This window comes from Delphinapterus leucas, chromosome 2 (genome assembly GCF_059928025.1).
Source record: "Delphinapterus leucas isolate spDelLeu-1000000601 "Yukka" chromosome 2, BTC_Dleu_Yukka2, whole genome shotgun sequence".
NCBI lineage: Eukaryota > Metazoa > Chordata > Mammalia > Artiodactyla > Monodontidae > Delphinapterus > Delphinapterus leucas.
The window spans coordinates 15,190,650-15,211,422 of NC_143130.1; the positions used below are offsets into that span (position 1 = coordinate 15,190,650).

At 37.9% G+C, this 20,773-nt stretch overlaps 1 protein-coding gene and 1 pseudogene across 39 annotated transcripts in view; both read left to right on the plus strand.

Annotated features, from left to right (window-relative positions):
- Window positions 1-17,988, plus strand: part of LOC149749950 (uncharacterized) — a 63,838-nt gene extending 45,850 nt beyond the window's left edge. For 29 of the 39 annotated variants that reach the window (XR_016391894.1, XR_016391893.1, XR_016391897.1 and 26 more), the window contains 2 exons: window positions 1-6,160; window positions 7,866-12,144. The exon at window positions 1-6,160 is cut by the window's left edge. Coding sequence is in view for 1 of the 39 variants with exons in the window: in XM_089906456.1 (XP_089762582.1) it covers window positions 7,866-7,882 (17 nt within the window). In the remaining 38 variants the exon portion in view is untranslated. The other 10 variants (XR_016391890.1, XR_016391907.1, XR_016391911.1 and 7 more) reach the window with 6 other exon arrangements.
- A 417-nt stretch (window positions 17,989-18,405) lies between these two features.
- On the plus strand, window positions 18,406-19,870 carry LOC149749952 (E3 ubiquitin-protein ligase MARCHF2-like; annotated as a pseudogene).
- The last annotated feature ends 903 nt before the right edge of the window (window positions 19,871-20,773 follow it).

The window sequence follows — 20,773 nt, forward strand, 5'->3', positions numbered from 1 at the left end:
TTTGTTTATTTGGGTCCTCTCTCTTTCCTTCTTGGTGAGCTTGGCTAGAGGTTTGTTGATTTTGTTTCAAAAAACCAGCTCTGGGGCTCCCCTGGTGGCGCAGTGGTTGAGAGTCCGCCTGCTGATGCAGGGGACGTGAGTTCGTGCCCCGGTCCGGGAAGATCCCACATGACGTGGAGCAGCTGGGCCTGTGAGCCATGGCCGCTGAGCCTGCGCGTCCAGAGCCTGTGCTCCACAACGGGAGAGGCCACAACAGTGAGAGGCCTGTGTACCGCAAAAAAAAAAAAAAAAAAAAAAAAGCTCTTCATCTTATTGATCTTTTCTATTTCTTTTTAATATCTATTTATTTCCTCTTTGATCTTTACTTCCTTCCTCCTGCTTACTTTGGGTTTTGTTCTTTTCATAATTCCTTTAGGTGGTAGGAAAAATTTGAGATTTTTTTCTCTTGAGAAATATCTGTATTGCTGTGAACTTCCTTCTTAGAACTGCTTTTGCTGCATTCCATAGATGTTGTAAGGTTGTGTATTCATTGTCGTTCTTCTAGAGGTATTTTCTGATTTCCTCTTTGACTTCATCATTGACCCACTGGTTTTTTAGTAGCATGTGGTTTTGTCTCCATTTGATTGTTTTTTCTCATTTTTATTTCTGTGTCTGATTTCTAATTTCATACCATTGTGATCAGAAAGGATATTTGAAATAATTTCTATCCTAAATATATTGAGGCTTGTTTTGTCCCCCAGTGTGTGGTCTATACTAGAGAATGTTCTATGCGTGCTTGAAAAGAATGTATTTTTTTTGGATGTAGTGTCTTGTAGATATCAATTAAGTCCAACCGTTCTACTGTGTCATTTAGGATCTCTTTTGCATTATTGGTTTTCTGACTAGAAGATCTGTCCATTGGTGTCAGTGGGGCATTAAAGTTTCCTACTATTATTGTATTCCTGTCAACCTCTCCCTTTGATCAGCATTTGTTTTATATATTTAAGTCCTCTTATGTTGGGTGCATATATGTTAACAAGTGTACTGTTCTCTTCTTGTATTGATTCCTTTATCATTATATAGTGGACTTCTTTGTCTTTGTTTATAGGTGTTGTTTTAAAGTCTATTTTATCTGATATAAGTATCACTAAACCATCTTTCTCGCCATCTCCATTTGCATGAAATACTTTTTTCATCTTCTCACTTTCAATCTATGTGTGTCTTTGCCCTAAAGCGAGTTTCTTGTAGGCAGCATGCTGTACGTTCTTCTTTTATTATCCATTCTACCACTCTGTGTCTTTTAATCAGAGCATTTAGTATACCGACATTTAAATTATTGATAAGTACGTAGTTGTTGCCATTTTAAACCTTCTTTTCCAGTTGATTCTATAATTCTTCTGTGTTTATTCCTTTTGTTTTTCCTTTTACGGTTTGATGGTATTCTTTTGTATTATGCTTGTGTTTCTTTTTTTGTAAATTTTTATTTTAATTTTTTAAAAAAATTTATTTTATATTATAGTTGATTAACAACATTGTGTTAGCTGAATAGTGAAGTGATTCATTTATACATATACATGTATCTGTTCTTTTAAAAATTTGTTTCTCATTTAGGTTATTACAGAATATTGAGCAGAGTTCCCTGAGCTATATAGTAGGCCCTTGCTGGTTATCTGTTTTAAATATAGTAGTGTGTACATGTCAATCACAAACTCCCAATTTATTTGTCCCCACCCCCACCTTTCCCCTTTGGTAAACATAAGTTTGTTTTCTAAGTCTGTGAGTCTGTTTCATAGATAGGTTTATTTGTGTCATATTTTAGATTCCACATATAAGTGATATCATACGATGTGTACCTTTCTCTGACATATTTCACTTAATATGATAATCTCCAGGCCCATCCACATTGCTGCAAATGGCATTATTTCATTCTTTTTAATGGCTGAGTATTAATTCACTGTATATACGTACCACATCTTCTTTATCCATTCATCTGTAAGACATTTAGGTTGCTTCCATGTCTTGGCTATTGTACATAGAGCTGCAGTGAATACTGGGGTGCATGAATCATTTCAAACCATGGTTTGCTCTGAATATATGCCCAGGAGTGGGACTCCTGGATAATATCATAGCTCTTTTAGTTTTTTAAGGAATGTTGATACTGTTCTCCATAGGGGCTGTACCAATTTACATTCCCACCAACAGTGTAGGAGGGCTCCCTTTTCTCCACACCTTCTCCAGCATTTATTGTTTGTAGACTTTTAGATGATGGCCATTCTGACTGGTGTGAGGTGATATCTCATTGTACTTTGATTTGCATTTCTCTAATTATTAGTAATGCTGAGCATCCTTTTTGCCTTTTTTGGAGAAACATCTATTTAGATCTTCTGCCCATTTTTTGATTGGTTTGTCTGTTTTTACGATGTTGAGCTACACGAGCTGTTTGTAGATTTTGGAGAATAATCCCTTGTCAGTTGCTTCACTTGCAAGTATGTTCTCCCATCCTGTGGGCTGTCTTTCTATGGTTTCCTTTGCGGTGCTAAAGCTTTTGAGTTTACTTAGGTCCCATTTGTTTATTTTTGTTTTTATTTCCACTACTCTAGGAGACAGATCAAAAAACGTATTCCTGAGATTTATATCAAAGAGCGTTATGCCTCTGTTTTCTTACAAGATTTTTATTTATTTTTTTATTTTATTTTATTTTTATTATTATTATTATTTTTGCGGTACGCAGGCCTCTCACTGTTGTGGCCTCTCCTGTTGCGGAGCACAGGCTCCGGACGCGCAGGCTCAGCAGCCATGGCTCACGGGCCCAGCCGCTCCATAGCACGTGGGATCTTCCTGGACCAGGGCATGAACCCGTGTCCCCTGCATCGGCAGGCAGACTCTCAACCACTGCGCCACTAGGGAAGCCCTACTATAAGATTTTTAGAGTGTCAGGTCTTACAGTTAGGTCTTTAACCCTCTTTGAGTTTATTTTTGTGTATGGTATTAAAGAATGTTCTAATTTCATTCTTTTACATGTAGCTGTCCAGTTTTCCCAGCACCATTTATTGCAGAGACTGTCTTTTCTCCATTGTATAGTGTTGCCTCATTTGTCATAAATTAATTGACTACAGGTGCTTGGGTTTATTTCTGGGTTTTCTATCCTGTTCCATTGATCTCTATTTCTGTTTCTGTGACAGTACCATACTATTTTGATGAATGTAGCTTTGTAGTATAGTCTGAAGTCAGGGAGCCTGATTCCTCTAGCTCCATTTTTCTTTCTCAAGATCGCTTTGGCTATTTGGGGTCTTTTGTTTCTCCATACAAATTTTAATATTTTTTGTTCCAGTTCTGTGAAAAATTCCATTGGTAATTTGATAGGGATTGCGTTGAACCTGTAGATTGCCTTGGAAAGTATAGTTATTTTGACAATATTGATTCTTCTAATCAAACATGCTATATCTTTCCATCTGTTTCTGTCATCTTTGATTTCTTTCATTAGTATCTTATAGTTTTCGATGTATAGGTCTTTTACCTCCTTAGGTAGGTTTATTCCTAGATATTTTATTCTTTTTGATGCAATGGTAAAGGAGATTGTTTCTTTAATTTCTCTTTCTGATCTTTCATTGTTAATGTACAAAAATGCAACAGATTTCTATGTATTAATTTTGTATCCTGCAAATTTACCAAATTCATTGATGAGCTCTAGTAGTTTTCTGGTAGCATCTTTAGGATTTTTTATGTATAATGTCATGTCATCTGCAAACAGTGACAGTTTTACTTCTTTTCCAATTTTGATTCCTTGTAATTCTTTTTCTTCTCTGACTGACATAGATAGGACTTCCAAAACTATGTTGAATAAGAGTGAGAGTGGACATCCTTGTCTTTTTCCTGATGTTAGAGGAAACGCTTTCAGCTTTTCACTGCTGAGTATGATGTTAGCTGTAGGTTTATCATATATGGCCCTTATTATGTTGAGGTATGTTCCCTCTATGCCCACTTTCTGGGGAGTTTTTATCATAAATGGCCGTGGAATTTTGTCAAAAGCCTTTTTTCTGCATCTATTGATACAATCATATGGTTTTTATTCTTCAGTTTGTTGATGTGGTGTATCACACTGATTTGTGGATATTGAAAAATCCTTGTGTCCATGGGAAAAATCCTATGTGTTCATGGTGTATTATCCTTTCAATGCATTGTTAGATTAGGTTTGCTGGTATTTTGTTGAGGATTTTTTCGTCTATATTCATCAGTAATCTCAGCCTGTAATTTTTTTGTGTGGTATCTTTGTTTGGCTTTGGTACCAGAATGATGGTAGCCTCATAGAATGAATTTGGGAATGTTCCTCCCTCTGCAGATTTTTTGGGAATGGTTTCAGAAGTATAGGTGTTAACTCTTCTCTAAATGTTTGATAGAATTTGCCTGTGAAGCCATCTGGTCCTGGACTTTAGTTTGTTGGGAGTTTTTAAATCACAATTTCAATACTTGTGATTGGTCTGTTCATATTTTCTATTTCATCCTGGTTCAGTCTTGGGAGATTGTACCTTTCTAAGAGTTTGTCCATTTCTTCCAGGTTGTCCATTTTATTGTGGACATTTAATGTGAATTTAATGTGAATGTGGTATCTTTCATTAAATTGTATCCATGTTTTAAATATAAAAGTAATTTACTCCAATATACTAGAACAAATAATTACTGTAATTAATCCTCATGACAATAACACCATTTATTGAATGTCTACTATATATACTATATATGTCTATACCTAATCTTCACAATAATATCAAGTGATCAATATTTTAATACACATTTTATAAATGAAAAAACTGACTTTCTAAGTATGTAAGTAACTAGTTCAGGGTTATGTAGCTAATTAATGATAGAGCCAAGCTTTTAATCCAGTGTTCGTACACATACACGTTTTCCACTAAGCCATGCTGTGCCAGTCAAGCATTTCTAAGGTTAACGAGTCTCCTCAAACTCTCAAGAAACATTATTTTAAAAAAAGAGGAAAAGTCCACAGGTGCCAAAAATTCCAAATATTTAAAATTCATAGTCAACCCATTCTAGCTTCTCTAGCTCTATCATGAGGTCTGCAATGCTTGCAGGTCCCTTTAAGTGTCACTAACAGGCCTAACGCAGAAGCAGAGAAAATGCACATAGGAACAATAAAGGTGATAGAAGAAGAAAAGAGAAAGAAAAGGAGAAATGAAGGGGAAGGATGCTTTTGGTGAGGAGTGGGAAAACCACCACCAACTGGCTACCAGACACCCCCATTTGTGGGTACACTTTAACACTTAATGCATTTCTGATAACGTGTTAAAGTCTCATGTATAGCAGTCAAATATTAGGCAAATACAGGAAGTTTCTCTTAGAGTCTGAAGAATAAAAAAGCTATCTTTTTTTGTTAGACCTAATCGTCAATGATGAAATTCCAACATTCCATACACGTTCTTAAATTTGGTTTTTTGTTTTAATTTGACAGTCAAATGCATAGTATACTTGCTTAAATCTAGTGAGAATCTGGTTACAATATAATTTTTTCAAACATTTTCCAATGTTATTTAAAATGGAGTAGGCTTTTAAGTCATACTTCTTGCCCTCTGAGTTGTTTTCCAGTTTTCATATTTTTCATAAAAGGATAAAGACAAAATGTAGTAGGATATTAAAATAATTACAAAAACTAGTACACATAAATGGTGATGTTACTGAAATTGAACTACAGCCTGAAAGAGTTCCTTTTTTGTGACAGCTTGAAATGTCTGTCAGCTAATCATAAAGGCCTAAATTCCGAGTAGTGAAGGGTTTTTAGGGACACTGGTGGATAGTTTGTGAAAATTAAACTGCTATGGAAGATGAACACATGAACAGAAATGCCTTTAATTACCTATGTTTTTGTCTCCTTGGTTCAAACTCTGAAGCCATCCAGTGTTTCCTTAATTACACTTCATCAAGGACAGAATTGCCTTTTCAAACCTGAAGGGGTCAAAAGTTCATTTCACTCTTTCTTTCTGTTCTACATTCATTAGCTTTTCCCTTAAAGCATCAACAGAGTAAATGCTCTCTTCTATACACCATGGAAGAACATATGAATGAATCAGGCAGAGTCTTCCCTCGAGGAAGACAAACTCTGAACTCCATGAGAATGCAAAGACTCCGGTTGTTCATTGACTGTTCTTATCTTAACTGCAGAATTCCAGTAAGTGGAACAACAGCTGGTATTTTATCAGTAGGCATTCAACAAACGCTTGTTGATGACTACACCTAAAACTGGGAAAGTGTATTCATTGACCCAAAAAGGAAGGAAGGAAGGGAAAAAGAAAGGAAGATACAGAAAGACAGAGAAAGAATGAGACAGAACAAGAGAGAAAAGGAAGCTAGGAGAGAAAGAAAGAAAACTATAGGATTTACAGCTAGGGGAAACCTTAGCAATTATGTAGTCTATGAAAAACCAGCCAAGGTATTCCATTTAGCAAGTGACAGAGTTAAGAGTAATATTTTATTTATAATTCCCAATACAGTGTTTTCTCAACATTATAGTAAAATAAACAAATATGTATTAAATACTTAAGATGAACCCAGCCATGTTTAGGCTTTAAAAGAATATAGGAAAAATAACATTAAATCTCTCAATCTTTGCAGAGTACACTGCACAATAAATGGTATCTATAATAGTAATAATAATTATTAAGTAGTTTATATTTAGAATTCTGAGGATGCCTCATATTAATAAAACTATACCTATGAATACCTCAAGAATTAGGAAAATAAAAGATAAAGGAATCATCAAACTGAACTTTAAACAGCACCATAACATTACTATATTTTACAATGCTTGCTATATATTAGTCTTAGTTCTTATAAACAGCTTACTGAACATCTCTTAATGTCATGAGGCATTTATTCTTTAAGCTAAACTAAGGTTATTAATATTTCCTTTTTTAATTCACTTATACCTTATCTCTAGAGCTCTTTGGAGGCGTTAAAGTTTTTCTGCTTTGATTTTCTAATGGTGCCTTTCCCTGAGGCTGTTATCCAATAAAAAAGCAGATTAATCAGCACACTCAGAGTACACTGCTCAGTTTTTCTGAAGTAAGCTAAGTAGCATCTCTAAGGTAGGCCAAGTCCTGAAAAAGAACTTTCCTAATACCTGCATAGCAATGTCAAGTACACTCAGAAACTTGCTTCAGGGAGTGGTACTTTTTATTATTTGTTTTGTTTCTTGTTCTTTTTGTTTTGCTTTTGGAATAAGTAATAAAAATGTGAATCAGTATGGAAGAAACTTTTTGCTGTAAGAACAAGCAACAACTTGAATTTGTCTATATAACAGCTGCATGAGAGGCCATGTTTATACAGTACAGGTATGCTACCTGCACCAGTTGGGGGTGGGGCAATATATAGTAATAACTCACATCTGATTTATGTATCTTTGTTAGTACTTGCTGAAGTGTGGTTTAGAATATAAATTGCTTATTTCTTAGTTTCCATTTCTGAATTGTAAGCTTCTCGAGGTTACAAGTGCCTGATTTGTTCATTACCTGATGTTCCTAGCCCACATCTTACATATTATAAGTGCTGCTCTAAAGTATTAGTAAGTTTAACTAATAATTAGTTAACTTCAGACTTAATAATTATACATTAGAAATTATACACTATAAATTATTTAATGTCACTAAAATAAACCGTTTTAACATTCAAAAGGAATTCATGTTTGTTGTGGAATATTCAGAATATCTAGAATATAGTATAAGCCATAATAAGAAATAAAATTTTCATATAGCCTCACAAATAAGACATAGTTGTTCATTCAACAATATTGAACACCACCAGGACTTAGGTAGGTCTTGCTCCAGGTGTGGGTAACATGGCTGAAAAGTTCTGACAAGCTCCTCCTGACTTTACAGAGCCTATGTTCCAGTGACAGACAACAAACAAAATTCAAAACTGCTGGAAGGAGCATGCTGTGGCACAAAAGTTCTGAAATGGCAAGAACTTGATATGCATGAAGCTTTTGTTGCTGGAAAAGGTAAGCAAAGGGTGAGATGGTACATGCAGGTGCTCATGCAGGCCACTGTTAAGAAGCTGAGTCTTTATGTACATAGGAAGCCACTGAAAACTGTTATGTAGGAAGCCGATGAGGCTTTATTGAAGAAAAAGCAAAAAAACAAAGGCAAAACCAAAGCAAACCACACTGGCACACTGGTTGCTGTAAAGAGAATGGGTGATGAAAACTGAAGAAAAGAGACCTGATAGGGAGTTCACTGCAATAATACATCTACCCAGGAGATGATGATGGCTTATATTAAAGGGGTAGCAGAGGAAAGGGAGAGAAGGTGATAGGTTCAAGATGTACTTTGGAAACAAAACTAAGAAGACTGGCTGATAGATTAGATGTGGGGAGGAATCAAGAATGACCCTAGGATTTTTATCTGAATCACTAGGTAGACAATAGTTCTGTTTACTTAGATGGCAAGAACGGAAGAAGAAATAGTGTGGAAGATCCCTCTACCTGCCACACAGTTCCACTTCTCTCCTCCTTCTTTGGTAACAACATTCAGAGTTTATATTAAAGATGGAAATGGGTCCAGCTAAAACTATTTTTGCCTTCTTTTCCTTGCAGCTAGGTGTGTGCCCATTGGCTGGGTCTGGCCAACAAAATATAATTGGAAATAACATGTGAGATTTCTGGAAAGTTTATTTCAAGCTAAGTGATGTTCCCTTTTCACTCTTTTATCTTTCCCATCTTCCTCCTGAAACCTGAACATGATGGTGGTGTCCCAAGACCACTATGGATACTGAAATGATTTGAAAGATAGAGGCACCTGCCAAGACAGTGTGACTCAGAAACATAAAAAGAAACCTGATGACCAAGGAGGCTTCATAACAGCTTTGAAAGACCTTCAGCCCTCTCATATGAAAAAGAGAAAAAAATTATATTTTAAAGTCATTTTATTGATAGTTTCTTTTATTTGCTTCTTTTATTTGCAGCTGAATTCAATCTCCACTGATACCAACTGGCTTGAGGAGAGGGGTGAAAAATGAAGAAATATTTCTGAAACACTAAGTTGAGGTGTCTATTAGACATCCAAATGGACATGTCAAATAAACAACTGAATATAGAAATCTTGTCCTAAAATGAGAGACCAGCACTGGAGATATACATCTGGGAGCTACTGTTGAGTTAAAGCTATGGGACTGATAAAGGTTATATAGATAGAAAAATAGATAGAAAAGGGCCCAGTCCTGAACCCTAGGACACCCAGATTTAGGTATCTGCACAAGAGAAGGAGCTAGAGAATAAGGCTGAGAAAAGGAGTCCAGTGAGGTAGTAAGAAAATTCAAAGACTGTGGTTTCATAGATGCAAAGGAAGGAAAATATACTAAGATATAGGGAGTTGTCAATTGTACTGAATGCATTCAGTAGAGAATTGAATTCAATGTAGAAAGAGTACATGGGAGGGCTTTAGTTTCCTGCAATGTGGAAAAATACATATCCTGGAAAGCCTCCCAACAGAAAACTCAGAAATACTGGACAAAGTACAACAAACACCTTCTTAAATAGGTAGCTAAGCTACAAGAAACTAAGGAGAATCCTAAACGGTAGATAATGAAGAGGTGTTAAAGAGGGACAAGCTGAAACTAAAACTGTTTGGTTGCCCTTGGGTAATTTGCCAATCACCATTTAAATTTTTCTTAAAAACTGAATAGATACAAAAATATTAAGTATTTGTAATATATGAAAATAATCATAACGAAATGAACACTTACAAATGCCTTTCAAGTCGCCTCTGAGCCCCTTATACTAGCCTTTCCCCTCCTTGCTAAGAGTTAACCCCTTTCCCAAGTGTTATTACTACCTTCACTTAATAGCTTCATTAAAGCTGTGGCCCCCCCCAAAAGTTACTATTTATAATGTGTTCATAGCAAGTTTTACTATGTTTAAATGAATTCAGTCTTTATGTTATTCTGCAACTTCATTTTTTTGGCTTAATTGTATTTTTCTGAGGTTTATCAATGCTGTTACATGAAGCCACAATTCAGTAACTGATGATAAAAGTAACAGTGCAGTGCTGTGGGAATAAGATGGTTTTGTCAATAAATGTGCAGGCCAATTGGAGAATACAAATGAAACTTAGCTCCTACCTAACCCAGCTCACAAAAAATAGAATGGTGGGTTTGAGAACTAAATGTAAAAGTTAAAACAATCAAGGATCTAGAAGGTAACATCAAAAATCTTCATGACATCAGAGTACAAATGTATTTCTTAAATTAGAGGCAAAACTTGCCATAAAAAAGAAAGAGGATCACATTAAAACTAGAGATTTTTGTTCATCAAAAGATTACTAAGAGCATAAGAGAGTGGAGAAAGTATATGCAACAGGTATATCCAACAATGAGTTTGTAATGAAGAATATTCAAATAATTTTTACAAACTGACAAGTTTGACAACCAATAGAAAAATTAGCAAGAAATCTGATTAAGAATTTCACAAGAGTTTAACTAAATGACCAAAAATTATAAGAAAAGGTCTTGACATGATTAAACAGGAGGAATATGCAAGTAAAAACCACATGAGGTACACAATAGAATGACTGCAATTTAAAAGTGACAATTCCAAATGTTGGAAAAGATCTGGAACAAAAGAATCTGTCATGCTGGTGGAATAATAAATTGATACAGAAACTTTGGAAAATTCATTGGCAGTTTGTATTAAAGGTAAGCATTCATATATCCTCATGCATGTTTCCATTCTTAGGTACATACCTAGCAAAAATGCATATATATGCATTGTTTACCCAGAGGCATGTCCAAGAATGTTCATAGCAACATTATTCATACAACTCCAAACTGTCCAAACTAGAAACAGACCAAACTGTCCATGAACAGTAGAATGGATAATTTTCAGAATACCCATAGAGCCAATACTTGACAATAATGAAAACTGTAGTAAAATGCAACAAAATGAATGAGTTTCACAAAATCAATGTTGAACAAAAAGCAAGACACAAGAGAATACATACTTACTATTCATTTTTAAAAAGTACAATAACACATATGGTGTGAGACATAAAAAGAGTAGTTAACCTTCGAGAAGAAGGGAGGAGTAATGATTGGGAGAATCATGAGAAACTATGAGGGAGGTTTCTGGAGGGCTGGTAACATTTTATTTTGATCTGAGTGCTGTTTACATAGGTGGTCTTATTCATTTCTGCAATCTTAGCAACTGAGAATAGGGTTAACTATTATAGGTTTGCATTAAATGTTTGTTGACTAAGTTTTGTTGAATTTAAGACGAGAGGAAGAAGCCTTATAAATGAGATCATAGCTGTTATATTACTTCAGCACTCCATAATATATCTCTACTGAAACCAAGAAACCAAAAGTGGTTTGCTTATGCTTCACAGATCCTTTTGAAAGCAAGGAAATGTTTGTTAACCATATACACTTTTATACTTTTTAAATTTTTAAATATTTAAAATTAGTAAATTAATAATTTCTGGAATTTTTTTTTTGGCCACACCACACAGCTTGCAGAATCTTAGTCCCCCGACCAGGGATGGAACCCATGCTCCTGCAGTGGAGGTACAGAGTCCTAACCACTGGCCCACCAGAGAATTCCCAGGAAATCTTCTTATTCACATTATCTTTTTCCCTGACGATTACAAATAAATTAGGTAATGGGAATGAAAACGTACATCTGGTCACTAAATTGGCTTCTAGTGGGGATAAGTCCTAAATGACTTTCACTGAATTTCAGGAATGCAATGTTAAAGTTAGCTCTGGAAGTTTTAGAAGGTGCCAGGAGAGAAAAATAAGCAAGCTTAAAAATGTTCCTAAAATAATAAGGCTTCCAGCTTCACACTAACAAGAGGTTCTAATGAATAAATTGGAATGCTTAGGAACTGTTACAACATAACAAATGGAGAGTTAAAATATTTCCTTCTAAATGCTCTCAGAAAAATAAACAGAAAAACACTTAAGAACTACTGAGCCATAAAAATTCAGGACATTTCAAATTTATGAAATATTAAGGACAGGAAGTATTGCACATGAAAAAAAGAGTTCTCTAATCTTTTGTCTCCACAGTAAAGAAAGGAGATGGATTTCAAAGGGAAAAGGAAAAAAAACAAATTTGCACTTTTATGTTCTCCTTTCCTGTAATAAATAACAATTAAATTTCAGGTTTTCTATTTGCAGGTGAAGAGTGGATACTCTTCATTATGACAAGGTTGAGAAGGAAGGAAATCATCTGAACCTTCAATTATACTTTGAAGCAGACTCAGACTGCAACAATACTCTATAAACATTCAAACATCCTAAAGAGGCTATTAATAAATAATCGCCTGAGGTTTAACAGCAATAACAACAACAACAAAATCCCAAATGCTCCATAGCTACAGACCACTCTTCCAGCTCCAGGTAGCCACCTCCATGAGTATGCTCCTATTCAGAGGAACCAGGATTGTAAAGGATTTAGCTCAGTGCAACCATTAAACTCACTGAAAAACAGCTCAAAGCACATGTCCTATTGATGGGTATCTATATTGCCATTTATCATTGTCAGTATTATAATGGAACACACATCTCGAGAGGCAACTAAGCCTCACAGTTCAGAACACAAGTTCTAGAGCCAGACTGAGTATGAATTCTGCCTCCACCATTTATAAGCTATGACTTTGGGCCAGTTGTTCAACCACTCTGGCCTGCAAAACCAGTAACTGTGAAGAGGAAATAATGTTATCTACCTCAGAGATCTATAGGGATTGTGATGGTTTGTGTGTCAACTTGATTTGCCACAGGGTGCCAAGATTAAACATTATTTCTGGGTATGCTGTGAGGATATCTCGGGATGAGATTAGCATTTGGATTGGCAGACTCAGTAAAGTAGATGGTCCTCCCCAACAGGGGTGGGCATCATCCAACCCACTGAGGGCCTGAATAGAACAAAAGGAGAAGGATGGGGGAATTCATCTTCCACTGCCTCGCTACTCTAGCTGGGACATCACATTTCTTCTGGCCTTGAACTGGGATTTATACCATCAGTGGCCCTATTTCTCAGGTCTTCACACTGGGTCTGGGTCTCTAGCTTGCAGACAGCAAATCATGGGGACTTCTTAGCGATCATAATTGCACGATCAAATTCCTCATAATATGAAACAAAACCAATAGGAGATATATACCTGGAGAACCCTAATACAGGGGTTAATGAGTTAATACATGTTATCTAGCACCTAGAAAGTCCTCAATAAGTGTTAACTACCATCATTATTTTCATTACTATTACTGTGTAACCCAAAGAGCAGGAACAGCTCAAGGACTTATGAACTTTGTTCTAAGAAGGAAAGACAGTCAGTCATAATTAAATAGATTCAAGAAATCAAAACACATCCTGGAAACCAGGGCTGCTGTGGGGGCTGAGTGCGGAAGAAAGAATCAGTATCCAGAAAGGTCTTCCCCATGATTTCCTGGTCTTTAAAGGAGATATTCTACTAGCAGTAAGGCCATCCCAACTCTTTCTTGTGCACAGTGGGAAAAGATATAGGAAACCTCAGTGAGACGTCTCTAACCACTATCCACATAAAAGGAGAGAAGAACACTGTGAGGCTGAGAGGTAACACCTTGAGGCCAGGTGGTGTGAGAGATGTATGACGATGAGTGAGCAATGGGACAGAGGACCCAGGTGAGGCCAGTGGAGGACAACCTGGCCACATAGTCAGTCTTGCTTCCCACTAACAACTTTAAGGAGTTTTAACAATATTTTGTCAAACTTACGCCATCCCCTCTGTGAGCAACTCCCCACCCCCTACCCCTAGGTGATGGCAGATGCCTCAAGCCTTTCATGGGTAGCTAAGGGACGTAAGGCCAACCTCACTAACTGCTTGAGTTTCTGACTCTACTATGCAACTTCTGCCAAAGATTTCAGGGTAAGGACTCATGGTAGGGAAAAATACCGCCTCAAGAGGGAAACTGCAAGGTGTGCAGACTTAATGAAGTTTGACTTTGACTAAAGGTAATGAAAACAGGGAATTGGGGTGATTTGTTTTCAAGCGCTTAGGACACAATACTCTCCTTGGTTATATGTTACCGAAAGGACTCACAACCAACGGAAGGTGAGGGGCGGAAGTCCTGGTTCTCACCCAGCATCTGATAAAGGTCTCCCCTTTGGGCTCATAATGACAGAACATCTCGTGAATATTTAAAAGGAAACACCTTTTTGGATACAGATTCAAATAAATGACCTCATTGTACAACAATGAACTCTTCTTTGCCAGGACCCCCTCCTCCTCCTCCCTGCTTCCCATATACTTCCAGGTTCTTTTGTAGGCACTGATCCATGTCACAGTTTTGAATATATATATATATGTATATACACACATATACATACACACACACACACATATATCCAGCTTTTTCCTGAGTGGGGTTGAGAGGGTAGGCATGGGGTAAAAATAATACACCTTTATCTTTCTTTACAAATTGTAAATTAACTCAATTTTCTAAGCTTCCCCCCCCACCCCACCCCTTTTCTGTCTGTATCAACACAGAACTTGTTTAGCCAGAGGAGTCTGTTGTGGTGAAACTGTCAAATATGTGAATAGACTGTTGTCAAACAGCCTTGAATAAAACAAGTATTTGTTCACCATATGAAAGCACATTCACACAAACATCTACCAAATCACTGAGCAAATATTCTTAAAATCTGTAGTGGGACGGATGTTCTACATCAAGTTTACAACAAAACAACAACAAAAAACTCAAAATGTATTATATACCAGGCACCATGCTTAGCATTGATGTGGGCACAAAGGCATGCAAAACCTGTACTGTCTAGGTATGCAGTAAAGCTATGAACTTGGGCCATTTGCTTAATGCCTCCTGGTGGGCTTCAGTTTCTTACAACAGGACCGAATTGTCACACCTCTGTGGTTGTATCTACCCTTAAAATCAGCCTAACTAGAATGGTCAAACATATACACAGGAAATTTAGCCAATAATGTAAAAATACAAAGAATGTTAAGTGTGTGACGAGTGTTACTGCTCCTATACGAGTTCAGAGGAAAGAGTTCACTGCAGGCTGAGTGTTGCAGGGAAGGCTTCCAGGAGGAGGGAGGACCTCACCTGGATACTGAAGACAGAGTAGGCACTGGACGGCCACGAAGACAGGATAGGGAGTTCTATCAGCAACTTGGCAGAGCATTTGTGGGTGGTAAAGACTGGATGTGATAACATGAAAAGGAAGTTTTATTGAGAGTTAGCACAAGGTAGGTTTGGGGAAATGTATTGCAGTTTGACTATGATTCATCCATTCTCCACTTTTCTTTTGTATGAAAAATCTCAAACTAAGAAACATGCAGTGCTCTGTGGGATAAAATCATTCTAGCAATGCTATTGTTTATTTTTGTAATTTTCTAAGTGTAGTATGTATTTAATAGAATATAAAACTGAAAAATCAGCTTTCATAACATTTTCCAATTTGCATTTTTTCATACAGTATAAAAATGCTAGCTTTATATATTAATAAACCACCTTAAAGTACTGGACAATACTCAATATCAAATGAAAAATAACTAATAATAATTTTGTAAAATATTATTAGTCTGCCAATCAACAAATGTTCATTTGGCACCTACTACGTGCTAGGCTCCACAGTAGGAGCTGGGTCAGATACGAACAATAAATGCGTTCTGGCTGGAATAAGAAACACTGATTTGAAATGCTGAAGTGGGTGTGGAGAAAAGGGAACATTCCTGCACTGCTAGCAGGAATGTAGCTGGTGCAGCTACTGTGGAAAACAGTATGGACATTCCTGAGAAAACTAAAAATAGAATTACCATATGATCCAGCAATCCCACTCCTGGGCATATATACAGACAAAACTGCAGTTCAAAAAGATACACGCACCCCTATGTTCACAGCAGTACTATTCACAATAGCCAAGATAGGGAAACAACCTAAATGTCCATCAACAGATGAATGGATAAAGAAGATGTGGTATATACACATATACAATGAAATACTACTCAGCCATAAAAAAGAATGAAATAATGCCATCTGCAGCAACATGGATGGATCTAGAGATTATCATACTATGTGAAGTCAGTCAGAAAGAGAAAGACAAATACCATATGATATCACTTATATGTGGAATCTAAAATATGACACAAATGAACCTATCTATGAAACAGAAACAGAGTCAGGGACATAGAGAATAGACTAGTGGTTGCCAAGGGGGAAGGGGTGGGAGAGGGATGGATTGGAAATTTGGGATTAGCAGATGCAAACTAATATATATAAAATGCATTAAACAACAAGGTCCTACTTTATACCACAGGGAACTATATTCAACATCCTGTGATAAACCATAATGGAAAAGAATATGAAGAAAAATGTATGTATGTACAACTAAGTCACTTTGCTGCACAGCAGCAATGAACACTGTATATCAACTATACCAACTATACTTCAACAAAATAAAATAAGGTGTACATAACAAAACATGGTGCTCTGAATCTGACCTCTTGCATTTCCTCTAGGGGAGGTCTCTAAAAGAGAGAAATGACCTTATACGTAATAGACCTTGGATATTTATGTTCCTACACATATATAATTTTCACTTGTGGGACATAATGGCTCTGTAAGAATATGTTTATTTTTTGAATCTATTTCCTCTTTTATGATGCAAACTTTGAAGTGATATTTCATAAAGTTTCTGCCTTCTCAAATTTCAAGGCATATCTCCTCATTCACATGTGCCAAAATTTGATGAAAGTTAATTATTTCTGTGTATCCATCTGGTTCATGTCATTATACATCTCAATAAATAAATAACAATTAAAAAAAGAAACACTGGTTTGAAATGCTGGAGAGGGTGTGGAGAAAAGGGGATCCTCCTACACTGTTGGTGGGAATGTAACCTGGTGCAGCCACTATGGAAAACAGTAGAGAGGTTCCTTAAAAAACTAAAATTAGAGCTACCATATGATCCTGCAATCCCACTCCTGGGCATATATCCGCAAAAGATAAAAAAAACTAATTTGAAAAGATACATTCACCCCAATGTTCATAGCAGCACTATTTACAATAGGCAAGACATGGAAGCAACCTAAATGTCCATCAGCAGATGAATGCATAAAGAAGATTTGGTATATATACACAATGGAATACTACTCGGCCATAAAAGAGAATGAAATAATGCCATTTGCAGCAACATGGATGGATCTAGAGATTATCATACTAAGTGAAGTAAGTCAGAAAGAGAAAGACAAATACCGTATGATATCACTTACATGTGGAATCTAAAATATGACACAAATGAACTTATTCTCAAAAATGAACTTATTCTTGAAACAGAAACAGACTCAGAAAACAAATTTATGGTTACGAAAGGGAAAAGGGGGTGGGGGAGGGATAAATTAGGAGTATGAGATTAGCAAATACAAACTACTATATATAAAATAGATAAACAACAGTGTCCTACTGTATACCACAAGGAACTATATTCAATATCCTGTAATAAACCATAATGGAAAAGAAGATGAAAAAGAATACATATATATATTCAGATACATATCTATATATATCTGAATCACTTCACTGTACACCAGAAACTAACACAACATTGTAAATCAACTATACTTCAACAACAAAAACAAAAAACCCACTGGTTTTGAAACGAAGAATAGCTCAGTCAATAAAAAAATTTAAATAGGTCTTTCTGATAACTGAAGAATGTTGCAATTTATATGTACTTTATCCCAAAGAAACCTAAAAATATTTTTTACCTTGACTTACTAATATTGAATCTGTCTTGATACATAACAGTTAACTACACTACACAAATACATTTTTATACTTGCCAATGCAGAATATTTAAATTATGTTGATTATTCCTAGTTTATAGAAGTGACCAAACTTATCATACAACTGTTTCAAAATATCCACTGATTAGAAGGAAACGAACAAAAGTCTCATAGATATCTATGAGCTCCTTTTCCCTCATCTACAAAAGAAAAAGGTGGTGAGAGAATTCTGACATTACATCCTGTGAGAAAATTTTGTATCATGAATTTCGCAAGGCATAACCCAATCCCATCAATTTTCAGTGTTTTCGGATTTTCCTTGAAAAAACAAAAACTACAGCTGCAGGCACACACAAGGCTAACTGCAACAGCTCCTTCTCAGGGAAGAATTTGTTAAAGGAAATAGATTCTAATGGAGGCATGGTCCTGCTTGTTCCCTACATCCCTTTCCTTCCTCGCTTCTCAAGGACTTTTCTTCTATAATTATATTCTCTCAATTGACAAAAATGTCCACTAGTTTTCTCCTACAAGTGACTAAATGTTTAAATTCTAATTATTTAACCAAGGTGTTTAAGGTCAGCATTAATAATGGTGCCTACTTGTGTGTGTGTGTGTGTGTGGAAGGAGGGGGTGGAGTGGGGGGTCTGGGGACATGGGAGAGAGGGGTGCAGACCTGGCAAATGGGGGACAGAGACAGGAGAGGGCTTCTCACTGTTTATCTTTCAAATGCTTTTTGGTCTTTGAAGCACATAAGTATAGACCCTTAACAATCAATCAAGCAGTCAATCAATCAATAATACCTAATAACAGCAACAATAACAACATAACTGTAAATTTAAAAGAAATTGTTCTCCAATCTCTGTAGGATTATTAGAATGGAACTATGTAAGAGTTGTAACACGTAGCACAAGTTGCTGGTTAAATCTGTGTAAATTAGACATGAAACTTCAATTGCGGACTTCTTCCATAAAATATTTAGCATATGCATTTTTAAAATTTGTTCTTATCATGTTTTTAAATATTCACTAATCTGCCACGTTAACAACATCGGCCATCTTTCCCCACGGGAAACACCTCAACCCTAGGGCCATCACCCTTTAAGCAAAGAGCACCAACCCAATGCCTCACAGCTTCAACTATGAAGGCTGCTGCATTAGCTCAATGTATCGCAATAACTTACCGCTTTGGATACTTAACCGGTGTCTGGACGCAGGTGGAGGAGCCGGTGCGGTGCTACGGACTCGTCGCAGCCAGAGGGGACCTGGAGGAGAAGAGGGACGTGCGTGGGCAACCGGCCACGGCTCAGGCTCCTAGGACCATGGGCGTCAGGCTTTGAAGACACGAGGGTCCCTGCGTCCATGAGGAAGAGCGACTGCTCCGGCAGCCCTGCCTTTTCCATGGTACTGAAGGCCAAGAGCCTCAGGCCACCCCAGTACGCGCAGGTGACTTCAAGGGGTGGCCTGCTCCTCTCAACCGGCATCCAGGCCTTGGACGCGCCAAGAGACGGGCCCTTCTACGGCTCTGCCGGGACGGAGCGAAGGGAGAGAGCTTGCGGTTTCCGCAGGCTGCACCGGCCCACTGGGCCCAGTGCACGAGAGCTGTTCAGAAAGGTGGTTCTCCTCGTCCACCACCAGCTACTGGAGCTCTGCCACACGGTGTTTGTGGCGGAGAAGTGGCCCAGCCCCTCACAGACGGTTTGAAGGCCCCAGGGCCTCGCACAAAGAAGCTCTGCTGCGACCAGGAACACTTCCAGCTCTTTATGCCGCTGGCCGCCATCTTGGCTGGCAGGGCGGACGCGGGGCGCGGGCTACTTCCGGCTCCACCTCCGCCTCGAGGCCAGGGGCTCACGCCTCACCCTGGCGCTCTTCGCCGCTTGCAGCCTCTGACGCCGCTTGCAGCCTCTGACGCCGCTTGCAGCCTCTGACGCCGCTTGCAGCCTCTGACGCCGCTTGCAGCCTCTGACGCCAGTCTCCTTCCGCTGCCAAGCCCAGCTGTGCTCCGAGTGGAGAAAGTGCGCTGATGAGCCCGGATATGCATGGCTTCGAGGTACCCAGCTCAGCTCGCTGGCGTCTGGACTCCTGAAGAAGGCAGCGGAGGAGACGCCGTGAGAAGGCCGGACTGGCAGGTGCAGAGGCAGCTGGTGATGCCCCGGCGTTTGGAAGGACGGAAACTGCATGACCCTTCCTGCGTGGCTAGAACGCTTCTTAGGCCAAACGATGCCAAGCAGAGCCTATTTTGTGACCTTGTGTGAAGATATTTTCAGATATTTTTGCGCACCGTTGTACATAAGGAGGGCAGATGGACGTGGTCGTGAGCTTCCGACGGAGCAGGTACCCAGATCTCATTCTAAGGTCCACTTGGCCCCTTCCAGGCCAGCAGGTGTGGCCACAGGTGAGATGAGGGTGCCCATCAGGCGGGGAAGTTATACAAGCCTCTTGCGCTTCTCTGCACCGCAGGCTTGCTTTCCTGACACCTTCGGCTGTAAATTGCACCGCATTTCAAAAACCCACCCCAATGAATAAAAGGAGACCTTGCTGGGGAAAAAAAGTGTTCAAAGTCAAGAGCATCCATACATCAGTCAGGCATGATTTTGCATATGACAATTCACAAAAATCAACATTTTTCAAGTGTTTTCTGTTTTAGAAAAGCTCTGTTTCAATGCTTTCTTAAAGAAGAGTCCTTTTCATCATCTTATTACATATTGTTTTGCTAGTGAAGAAAATATTTTAAGAACTTTTGCCATTTCTAAGGTCGAAGAAGAGTGCTAGATAAAAAGCACTGGGTTGGTTATTGTGCCTGCTATAATGCCTCACATCTCTAGAAAGTCTTCCATATGAAACTTCAAATACATCACATTTATAGTGCTATAGTACTATCTTTATTTGATGAATGGGGAAAAAAGGCTCAGGAGGCTAAGGGGCTCATCCACAATCACAGAGTCAATAGGAAAATAAATTCTCAGAGTGAACCCTTACTGATGCACTTTGCTGATGACATCTGACCACAGGGTA